The sequence below is a fragment of the Pithys albifrons genome, chromosome 1, assembly GCF_047495875.1.
Source record: "Pithys albifrons albifrons isolate INPA30051 chromosome 1, PitAlb_v1, whole genome shotgun sequence".
In the NCBI taxonomy this organism is placed as follows: Eukaryota; Metazoa; Chordata; class Aves; order Passeriformes; family Thamnophilidae; genus Pithys; species Pithys albifrons.
This window is the reverse complement of record NC_092458.1, coordinates 73,504,833-73,516,944: the sequence shown is the minus strand read 5'-3', so window position 1 is coordinate 73,516,944 and position 12,112 is coordinate 73,504,833. Positions and strand designations below refer to the sequence as shown.

The following is a 12,112-nucleotide window of genomic DNA, read 5'->3' as shown; positions in this document are numbered from 1 at the left end:
GCCCAGATGCTGCAGCACAGAGTCCTCCATGGGCTGCAGGGGAACATCCTGCTTCAGCATAGTCTGCATCACAGGCTGCAAGGGAACCTCTACTCCTCCCATTCCTTCTTCACTGCCCTTGGTGCCTGGAGGGCTGTTTCTCTCTCATATTCTAACTCTTCTTTCCTATCTGCTGTTCAGCATTTTTACCCTTTTTTAAATATGCTGTCACAAAGGTACCACCACTGTTACTGATGGGCACAGGTTTAGGCAGTTGGACCACTTTGAAGCCAGCTGGAAGCAGCTGGGTCAGACATGGGATCAGCTCCTGGTGCCTTCTTGCACACTATATCCCTGCGGACACCTTGCTACATAAACTCAATACACTGGCCAACTTCCCTATCCCTTTCCAAATTTCCCACTGTGGCTCTCTTGCTCTTGCTGTGCTGGCAGTAAGATGGCAGTAAGAAAGTGAGTGCATGTAAGGCCTCATGCCATCAGTTTGGTTAACTGTTCTGTCAACAGGATCATTCTGAACAGGGTTTGTTTACAGGATGGCTTCTGTACCAGTATTTGATTTATATTAGGGCACTCTCTTGCCTTGACACGTATGACTGAACAAGTAGTAATGCAGTAGTGGGAAGCAATTGAAGAATTGCTAAAGGAGTTCCAACTATTTATAACAGCAGTGATCTAAAAATATACTTCAGTGGTTGATTGAACATGGAGACATTAGTAGTTAGAAATATGTTTTTTTTATCCTTGTGGAAGCATGAAAGGGTGCACCATCATTATTATTATTTTAAAAATCATTACAGACTATCTGAAATGCTTCCAATGGTTTTAGCTGTGGCAGGTGTGAAAAGATGAAAATTATGCAGAACACAAGTAGGCAGTTTCTTAAAGCTGCCTTGAGCATGCTCTCATCAAGTTAAATGGAATCTAAATAATATGGTTTTAATTTGAAAAGGTCTGCATGAAATAAAACTTGGGTGTCTCACACAAAGGCTTCAGTTTTTTATCATGACAGTAATGCCCAAAGCCCTTGAATTGGTTCAAAACAAGCATATGTTTTAATTTTTTTTTTTAGTAACCCTCTTTTTTTCTTTAAAAATCCTCGGTTTTTTTCTCCCTTTCTTCTGTTACAGTGGAACATATCACTCCAGAGATGAAAGCACAGATAGTGGACTTAGCATGAGCAGTTACAGTGTACCCAGAACCCCAGATGACTTCCTGAACAGTGTTGATGAGATGGATACAGGTCTGGTTTTCTGTACATTTTTAATTCATATTTTGCAAATACACTTGTATCCATTTGCAATGAAAACAAGCAACTCTGAGAAGCTGTGATACTTTTTGCATTGTTTTTCTACCTTCTATTTCTTCTACTTCCCCTATTTCTGTAATAGAAATATTATGGTAAGATTTGTGAAAAACATATTTGAAATACTATCACTCTTATTGTTATAAGGAATTTGAATGTGTTACAAGGAATTTGCTTTTTAAAGTAATATTGTTTGTTCAGAGCTAAGAACAGGACTTCGCCCAGTGTTGTTAATACTACTCCAAAATTGTATTTGACTCAGTATTGTCTTTTTCCTTAAAGTGTAAAAAACAAATTACACTAAATGACATCAAAGATCTGTAGAGATGTGGGCCAGTAGGTGAAAGTTTGTACATCTGCATACATTCAAGTTATCTTTGGGTTTTGTGATTGATTTCTATGATTTACGTTGCTTGTACAATACAAGAGATATAGGATTAACCTTTATCCAGTTGTCATGATATAAATTATACGTTTGGTACTTCCAGTATATTTAATATCCATCTTGCTTTGTGTTACAACTAGGTGACAGTATCGGCCAAAGTAACATACCATCCCATCAGAACCGTTTCCCAGACTACCTTGAAGCCATTCCAGGGACAAATGTGGACCTTGGGACACTGGAAGGAGATGGGATGAATATAGAAGGAGAAGAACTGATGCCAAGTCTGCAAGAGGCTTTGAGCTCTGACATCCTTAATGACATGGAATCTGTCTTGGCAGCCACCAAGCTAGATAAAGAGAGTTTTCTTACTTGGTTATAGGGGCCTCAGGGAGACTGAATTCTAAATCTGTGAAGGATCTAAGGAGATTAGGACATCTGTATCTGAAGTTCAGAACAAGCCAATGTGGCACACTTTGGCTTGTGTTCAGAAAAAGTAAATGAACAAATACTCAACAAGATTCTTTCAGTTTGCTCTTCCTTGTCCATCGCTGCTGTTATATATTGCTGACTTTTTTCCACAGTTGACTCTGAAGAACAGACATCTTGATCTTTTTCTATTGCTGTTGCAACTACTGTTCAAAGGGGGGTGGGGAGGGATGATGAGCCTATTTGGATGACGAATGCCATTCCTTCTGTCCTAATGTGCGCTTGCGTATCATTTTATCTAAGTGCTCAGATTTGAAAGTTAATTTCTGCATGTCACTGCTTGTAGTTTGCTTAGCGAGTTGTCTCTCCTGCTGCCTGTGACAAGTGGTAAAACATGACATACTAGGGTGACAAGCCAAAAATGATGTATCTGGTCAAAAGAAGTCAATACTGATTTGGAGATACGACTTAAAGGAGGGCTGAAGACTGTTTGGCATTAAGTGTTTCTACTAGTAGCTCTTTCATTAGTCACAAAGTGCTCTTGTTCATATTTTATGTTATAGTAAATCATGAGTCATTTTACATAGAAACATGTATGAACTTGATTGTTGCCACATACTCTAGCCTAACTTTTGTTTGTCAAAAATACTTTGATTATTTTTGTTAGTTGGTTTAACTGTAGCTGTAGGATGGGAAGTAATTATAGGTGTTCTTGTTTTTTTTTAATAGTGAAATCTAAAGTTTTTTTCTGATTTCACACAGTCTTATTTAAATCTGAGTTGTCTGCTTTTTTATACTTAAAACACACCTATTGTAGCCTGATAAGCTAGTAAGTACATAAACCAGTATGTTTTGCCTGTAGCTTTTTTTATTTTTTTTAAAGGCTAGCTTTGAATGTAATCATTAGAATTCATGACCAGTGGCTTATTTTTCGTGTATATTTGCAAGATTTTGAATTAGAATCTGATTAGAGCACTGTAAAAGTTAGAATACTATGTTGTATGTACAATTCTTAAATGCATTTTAAAGTAGCAGAAACCATTTTAAAATTATATGCATCTAATCTCTCTTCTGTTTTTCAGTTTTGGTCTATAAGTGAGTTTAGATTTTAAAATCCTTAATGGGAAAAAAAAAAACATGAAAAATTTTTCTTAAGTTAAGCATGGACAAAAAGTCTGTGCATTGCAATGAAAAGGCTAGAACACCAAAAAAAATCCTCAATTAAAACTTTGAAGTGTAATAGTTACTGAATTCTATTTGGTGAAAAATAAGCCCTGGGCAGTATATGTAGAAGAGAATGTAAAGATATGTGTTAGATGGTGACATGAGCAGGTAATGAAGTGTATATTAGTAGTAGAGCTTAGCATGGGGTAGAGGTGAAATATGAATTACCTTTATTTTAACAGGAAAAGATGTATCACTAAGTTGTCTGCAGGAGTTGACATAAGTTTCCAAAGAGTATTTTTAAATGATCACATTGAGCATTAATGAAACTTTCAGTATAAGCTATGAATTTTTGTGGGGCTTTTGGGTTGTTTTTTTTCAGATGAAAAATAGTGTCACCAGTTAACACCTATGTACTTAAGGGCCTGTCACCATTTCTCAATGTGAGCCTTTATTTTTAAGGGTGTATAGCATGACTGTAAAAATACTGTAAGTGTGAAACTTGGTTTTGAAAAAAAATCTCAGATAGCTGAGACTACTCCTGAGGAGGGATTTTTGGGGTTTTATTGTTTTGCCTTTTTGTAAAGACGTTATTTTTCAAGTTAGGAATGAATCAGCAAAACAAACAAACAAAAACCCCCACATATTATCATTGCCATTTTGACTTTTTTATGCTTCAGAAATAGTTCTGTTTTAGGATGATGTACAGAATTAAAACTGAAACACGTTCATTTTAAAAGCTGAGTCAGCAGAGGCAGAGATTTGAAATTTGCCACTATAAATGTACATTTACTATTTTACATAAGGCTATTAGTGTTTGAAAAAAAATTTTGTGGCTTGTTACAGGATACAAGCAAGTTTTAAAACACCAGTTTTTAAAACACATCCACAGTGACAAATATATTCTGCTACACCAATAATTCAGCGATTAATAGGCCACTTATATTGTGCAATGACACGGTAGCTCCTAAAGCAGTGTATTGTGTCCAAGATAGGGATTTTAGTAGCATTTTTGCAATTTCATGAATTCTTCTCTCACCTTCCCTTCAGGAGAAGAAAAAAAAAAAAGACACTAAGTTCTTATAACTTGAATGATCTGACATAAAACCACAACAGCAAGGAAAGTCAGAGTTGATTACATTTCAGTTGTCTTCCACAGCTGTATCCAGGTATCATAGCACATACAGAATCATAGAATATGCTGAGTTGCAAGGGACCCACCAGAATCATCAAGTCCAACTCCTGGCCCTTTGCAGGACATCCCAAGAGTCTCACCATGTGCCTGAAAGTGTTGTCCAAACCCTTCTTGAACTCTGCCAGGGTTGGTGCTGTGACCACTTCCCTGGAGAGCCTGTTCAGGTGCCCAGACACCCTCTGGGTGTAGAATCTTTTTCAAATATCCAACCTGCACCTCCCCTGACACAACTTCAGGCCATTCCTTCGGGTCCTGTCACTGGTCACAAAAGTGAGATCAGTGCCTGCCTCTCTTCCCCTTACAAGGAAGTTTTAACTGCAGTGAGATCTCCCCTCAGTCTCCTCCAGGCTGAACAGACCAAGTGACCTCAGTCACTCCTTATACGGCTTCCCCTCAAGGCCCTTCACTGTCTTCATTGTCCTCCTTTGGACACTCTAATGGCTTAATATCTTTCTTACATTGTGGTGTCCAAAACTGCACACAATATTCAAGGTGAGGCTGCCCCAGTGCAGAGCAGAGCGGGACAATCCCCTCCCTCAACCGGCTGGTGATGCTTTGCCTGATGCCCCCCAGGACACGGTTGGCCCTCCTGGCTGCCAGGGCACTGCTGACTCATATTCAACTTGCCATTGACCAGGACCCCCAGGTCCCTTTCCTGGCTTGCCAGCATCTCATTCCCCAGTCTGTACACACACAACCTGATATGGTACACTGAGTGCAAACTCCTGATGTGCTGTACCTTGCTACAACAGAAATGAGTACAGAACAAATTTTCTTTCCTTGCTTTTGTGTTTGTCGCAGCTTTAATATTTGAATGTTTTATTATTATAGAAACACTACATGGCTTATACTGTATTTGGGTAGCACTGCTTAGGGTAGATACTGACAAACTGGGAATCCTTGAACTGCTCTAACATTAATTATGTTTTGTGATACTTATTTTAATTGATTATAAGACATTTCCGTTCTCTCATTTATTAGGAAACATACCATAGAGATACTGTATTGTTGGCAATCAACATTAATTTGGATTTTTTTTTAATTCTGCAAACGCATTGTTTCATGAAGTGGTTAAAATTGTTTGAAATGCAAAAGTGTTTTGGGTAGTATTTTGTACTGTTGTATATATTGAAACAGAAATCATTGTAATAATTGTAATAGCTTTTAGTTATAAATACACTTTATGCAGACAGATGGGGCTGTACAGTACTGTGCTGTTAACCCCCAGGCAGGGCTACTGCTTGGAAACAGGTTGCAGTGTCAGTAAACCACATGGATCAAATATTGTACCATTCAGTGTTGGCGCTCACCAATGCAAAAGGAGAAGTGACAATTTCAACATGATTAACACTACATGGTAAATTAGTACTACAGTGACCTTTCCACTTACAAACATGTTTTTATACAAATTAACAGGTGTGCCTGTGTAAAATAATTTTTGTTCTCTATCTTGGAAAAAGTACTCTTCACATTTAGAATCACAGAATCATGTTGTATGTTAGAGAATTATGTCCAAAATTATATATATTACTTACCAATGTTATTTTTAGATATGAGCATGACTGTAAGCTAGGTACTCGAGTACATTCTGTTACATTATTTTTCTTTATGTAATACTTTTTCAGTTGTTTTGTTATAAATATATACTTTGTGCTTAAACATCTTTGTTTGTTTTTAACATTCAGTGGTATGTAAAGATGATTTCCTTTGATAAGTTGGTGCATTGAATTGTTGGAATGCCTATTGTAGTGCGTCTGTTCTTGCCCTCTTGTCACTGCTTCTGTAGTCATAAAATCCAGTCCTGCAAACATGGTGTGCAAGCTCACCTGAGAGACAGAGTCCCACTGATTTCAGTGAAGGCTTAACATTAACGTGTACATCTCTGTGTGCTTGCAATAATGAAGAGACAGTGACTCTGCTGAGCATCACGCAGCTTGTATAAACAATACTTTATTTGCATATGGCACTATAGTAAGAGCTGGTAACAGCATCTGATTATCTACTACAAGAAGAAAGCATCCACTTTTTGCAGATATGCTTGCCATGTTCCGATGGCAGGTAATTTTTGGCTAACTCTAAGTTTATGCATTAATTTGTGGCAGACTATCAATAAAGACACTATTTTCATTTCCAAGTTTTGACTTATGAATTGTGAAATGTGTAATGACGTACCTTGAAAGTGTCTGAAGTTTTTTGTTTAAAATATCTTGAGAGGATTCATGAATTCTGACCTCCTCTAAAAGAAGAACTCTGAAAAGTGTTTTTAATGTAGTGCAATTTGGAATGGCGAAAGTCACACACTATTTGCATTTTAGCAGTTCCAGAGTTACTACTATTCAGCACCAAAATGCTCCAACACTCTGGAATTCAGTGCATTTGTGTTTTCCTAAATATGAGTGCAGGGCTTGATGCTTCTGTCTATTTGTCTTGTACTTCTGAGTTCATAGCCAGCTTTAGTCACCCAGATCCTTTAAATTTAAGCCCAACATCACACCTTGCACCTGGGAGTAGAAGACTAGTGCCAGGGAATGATAAGACACGATTTTTATCTGCTGATACCACTCTCATTTGTAAAGTGGTGACATACTGCAGTCATCGAAGTATGAGTGATCTGAGGTAGCCCTAAATAGGCTGTATTCCAGCAAAGCAGGATATTTGGTCTAGGTGTTTCAGGGTCACTTGGCAAGTGTCTTTGAAATATTTATAACACTTTAATAAAAAATACTAATTTGAGTCAGAAGTAGTATGCTTTTGAGTAAGCAAGTGCAAGTTACTAGCCAAAAAAAGCATTTTTCATCTTGGATTGTTAACAAAATAATTACTTGAGATCAGGCTATGATCTGTCTAGCACCTCCTGTTTTGGAGGTTTATTCAGGGATAAAACGGGACCATTGATTTTACTTACAGTATCAGCATCCGGAGTTTATATGTTCATATTGAAGAGTAAAGCTGTGCTTCTTCTCCCTTGTCACCACTTCTTACTGCTCACAGTAGTTTTCTGCACCCTCTAAATTTAGGTGTCATCAAAATAATAGGAAGACATCTGAACAACATGAGAGATCTTGATTGACATGAAAAGGTAAAAACAACACTAACAGAAGAATCGAATCATCTTTAGAATGTAGGGTAGAGCTTTATACCAACTACAATATCCAGTACTTGATGCCTCAAATAAAACAGCTGTTATTTTTCTCTACAGATTGAGGAAGCATGTTGAATGAGAAACACACAAATACTGATATATTTGACAAAGCTGCCTCATGATTTTTACTTTTCCAGACCAACTCATCTGTCTTCATGCAGAGGTTGTAACAGTGAATGCTACAGATGAAGGCTGTCACTGACTGGTATTTTGTCTATGTGGGAATGAAGTTGATCACTCTGCTGACGGTTTTTCTGTATTAAATTGGCGTGTATTAGAACATGAGAGACAAAGTAATTTTATTGGATTTTCCTGTCTCTATTAGGAAGTGGGGGGAGGGGGTTGTTTGTTTTTTCTATTTTTTTTTAAGGGGAGGGGTCAGAAGGCTTTTCCTTCAATGTTCTGCAACAACAAACGAGCTTCATAAGAAGTGGTACGTTAGATCTCACGTGAAATGCCCTTTTTCTTCCTCCATATATCTTGTTTCTCAGCTGCTCTAGCGTGTTTACCGTTTGTGAGTTTTGCTCTCCTAACACTTAAAAACGGACTGTAGTGCTAAATGCTGTTCATCCCCAGAGGAAAGCCAAGTTCCTTCTCTCCAAAATCCAGCTGCCATCCTGTTTAAAGTCTGTAATATAACATAGAAATTACAGGCTGACTCCAAACATGCTGCTGCCCAACTCCTGTCACAGGTTAGTTACGGGCAAGCATGATTTGGTGGTTTCCTATTCTTGTTTGACACTGGAAAAGTTGGCTGTTAATTGCTTTTGATTTCTGCAACCAGCTGTCCTAGCAGGGGCAAGGGGTACTACTCGTGCCTACTGGAGGACTCCTACCCAGAACTGAAACCTGATGTTGGCAGTGTTGGGATTTTAAGCTGACAGTTGATTCAGCCTTTCTCTCATAGTTTCACTGTTAGGTGTGCAAATACAGTTGTCTCAGGTCTCTTGGTTGAAAAGGGACCCTTCACCAAGAAATGTAATCCTTTCATACACATCATCTGCTGTTGAAGAGTGTGACCCAGAGGCCTTTGAGAGGTTCAGCTGTAATCCTGGACTTTCAAAGTCTACAGTTGAAACAAGATAACTGGTTAGGTATATATATGACAAAATCCCAGACTCTCAGTGCTAAGAAATGTTGTGATTTAGGTGGTGATACCTCAGAGCAAATGGCAGTAACTGTGGTTCCTTCTGGTTAGAACAGTGGCCTTCAGCCTGAAAGCTGTTACCAATGTCTGTGTAGTCCAAGAAGTTGCTGGCAAAAGCAAAGCCTGTGGATCCGCCTTACTCTTGCTGTACAGGAGTGATAGAGGCTGCTGCTGAGAGAAGTCAGTGCTACAAAAAGGTGACAACTGCTGGGCTCGTAAAGCTTCCCCTGCCACTGCACCCTGGACCTGCCACCCCCTTCATCTCTGCCCACAGGTGATCCAGCAACTGCTTTAAAGCCCTGGGGTTTGATTTATATTCATGAGTGTGTAAAACTATGGGGCTTCCTTTATTTCTTAATTTTTTGTTTTTCACTTAAGACATGACTCTCTTTAAAGGTCTTTGCTCCTGTGAACTGCTTTTCTGGATCTGGTTATCTTTCTATGGGTATAGATTCTTCTAAGTAATCTGAAGTGATAAGCACCAATAGATCATTGAGAAATAAAATTTCACTTTGCAGATTAGTGGCAAGAATGCTAGAAACCCTGCCATCGAAGCACTGATACCAGTATCCATGTTCCTCTCATCCATATACTAGCCATGGTTCAGAAAATAAGCTGGTTTTACAGGAAAATCCATGATTGCAGGAAGGCTCATGTTCCTTACAACTGTCATCTCTGCTGAAGTTTACTGTTGTGATATGTGGATTTTGCTTTATCATCACTTTAAAAAAAAAAGTAATGGAGTTTGGTGAGATCCATGAAAATAGGAGGGAAGCAGAGCTGTTTTGCAGCTGCATGAGGCCAGTGTTTCTTAGCTGCTCTTGGAAATGTCTTGCTTCTAACCAAGTGAACACATCTGGTGGACTCTTCACATTTGCTTGCATTTCATTTTTAATGTCACTAATATCTAACAGATGACCACGTTATTTCAGTGAGTGCACTGGTGACAACTGAAATAAAGATGTTTTCTAAAACGTAGTCATGTACAATCTACCTGGGTACACATTGCCCCGGGTAAAGTTGGCTCCTACCCTGTAATGGCACATCTGCCTTTCTGCTAAGCCTCTAAGTGAGGCATTTATCCATTTCCCAGGAAAGCTGTGTGCATGGATTTACTTGTATCCTGGGAGCACTGAAATGTTCATGTTGCAAAATGCTTTCAGTGTAAAGCATTAAGTGCTTCCTATTAATTCATTCTTGAACTGTGCTGTTCTGGAGCTCTTCTACTCAGGGGCAGCACCACATAGGAATATAATTTTTGCAGTACAGTGTAAGTTATGCATCTGATTTTACTAGCTTAAACTCACAGATACATTATAGAAAGGTAATGTATTAGAGCATATCAAATGATGGTTTTCACTGGGATGTGGACACTCAGGAGGAAGGGTGAACTGACTTGAATTAGCCCTCTGCTGCTCACCAGTTAACTTGATTCTCCTGTATTTGGTGGAAGACGAGTGCAGTTACCACTGACAGATTAATGTGCTTCAGTTTGTCCTCTGATAACGTTTATGCCTAAGTCCTTAAGTTGTTAGCTATTTTTTAGGTTGAATTTTTGTAATAAGCTGCTGCTGGGAAGCCAGAGTAATCTTTTAGGGGTGAAAGTGCATTGATCACAAGTGTGAGGGGGAAAAGAATCTTGCATCACTGTACATATATACAGACACAGAGTAACGCTGTATGCATTTGTGTGTGTGTATATATAGACACACTATATATAAACACTAATTTCCTGCCTTAACTCAGTTTCTCATGAGCATTGTATTTGTTCTAGACATCATAAGGAAAAAAATCCAATAGGAGTGCCATCCCAGTTATTAAGTCTGAATAGTAGTTGCATATTTTTTATATCTTCAGGTTTTTTAAATGTGATATAGAAGCATTTCAATCAGAAAACCAAAATTAATAATGAGAGAGAATATGAACACACATGTTATTCCACTGTGCTGCCTCTCAAGAAACCAGTTTTGAATAGTCAGCTTTTGGGGACTTAGAGGCCCCTTGCACACAAAAAACCCCAAAACCAAAGGGCTGAGTACAAGAAGCTGGATTACCAGTCACTGCCCCCTATGAGAATACATCTTTTGCTTTTAAGCTGGGGCAGAAGGGAAGTTGGATGCAGATCAGATTTGTCTGCACTGAAGTTTACCTTTGAGATTGATGCATAACCATGCTATGCACCTTAGCGTGTGTACCTTCTGTAACTGCACAGTCATGTATGTGCATACACAAGCACAGAGACGTGTGTGTGGCTGTGGAGACAGGGAACTGGTACGTTATGGAGTGAAGTGTATGCATGGCAGGGATTAAACCCCTAATGGGTGCCTAAAGCAACTGAGCACCATGTTCCACTGGCACATAGCACATACTGTGCTATTTGTCGGAGTTATTCTTTTTAAATAGAGATTAAAATGTTTTTGGATTACTTCCCCATCCCCAAGATCCCATGACAGTTGCTGGGGTGTCTTTTGGTTTTGAAGATTTAAGCTGCCTCCATGGGTGGGCCTAGACTGTTTTAAAATGTATTAACATGTGGATTTATTCTGCACTTGAGTAGGACTATTTCTGTGCTCTGACTTTGCTGCTAGGTATGCCTTTGTTAGAACAGCAGCACTGGAATGTAAGATGACAAGTTGATGTCCAGGCATTTGAAACAGATTCATGATGCTTTTGAAGCCAAAAATCTGGGAAGCCTGGGTTTAGGAAAGGCAGGACCTGCTTGACCAACTTGGTTATCTTTTATGACCAGGTGACGCACATTGTAGATAAGGGAAAAGCTGTGGATGTTGTCTACCTGGACTTCAGTAAAGCCTTCAATACTGACTCCCACAGCATTCTCCTGGAGAAACAGACTGCTCATGGCTTGGACTGCTGCACTCTTCGCTGGATAAAAAGTTGGATAGCCAGGCCCAGGGATTGGTGGTGACTGGAGTTAATCCATCTGGTGGCTGGTCACAAGTGGGATTCCCCAGGCCTCTGTATTTGGGCCAGTTCTGTTCTACATCTTTATCAATGATCTGGATGAGGGAATCAAGTGCACCCTTAGCACCCTAGGGAAGTCACCATCTGTGGAATTGTTCAAGAAATGACTGGACGTGGCTCTTGGTGCTATGCTTTAGTTGACATGGGGGTGTCCAGTCAATGTTTGGACTTGATGACCTTCAAGGTCTTTTCCAACCATAATGATTCTGTGATTCTGTGACCTTAGATTTTGAATCAGCCCTTTGGACTTGTCCTCGCATTGGACCTAGTCTGCTACTGGAAAAGAGAACTTTGCCATAGTAGGCAAACTGAGTGATCTAGCTGCTTCTGCTTCTAGCACTGACTCCAATGTTTTTTTAGTTTTCTTT

The 12,112-nt window shown here is 39.1% G+C and overlaps 1 protein-coding gene across 8 annotated transcripts in view; it reads left to right on the top strand.

The window, feature by feature from the left end:
- The window catches only part of YAP1 (Yes1 associated transcriptional regulator), an 88,607-nt gene extending 82,393 nt beyond the window's left edge, over nucleotides 1–6,214 (top strand). For all 8 annotated transcript variants that reach the window (XM_071555222.1, XM_071555210.1, XM_071555215.1 and 5 more), the window contains 2 exons: nucleotides 1,128–1,240; nucleotides 1,829–6,214. In XM_071555222.1, coding sequence (XP_071411323.1) covers nucleotides 1,128–1,240; nucleotides 1,829–2,067 — 352 coding nt within the window. In that variant the 3' untranslated portion in view covers nucleotides 2,068–6,214. The remainder of the gene's footprint in view (nucleotides 1–1,127; nucleotides 1,241–1,828) is intronic.
- The last annotated feature ends 5,898 nt before the right edge of the window (nucleotides 6,215–12,112 follow it).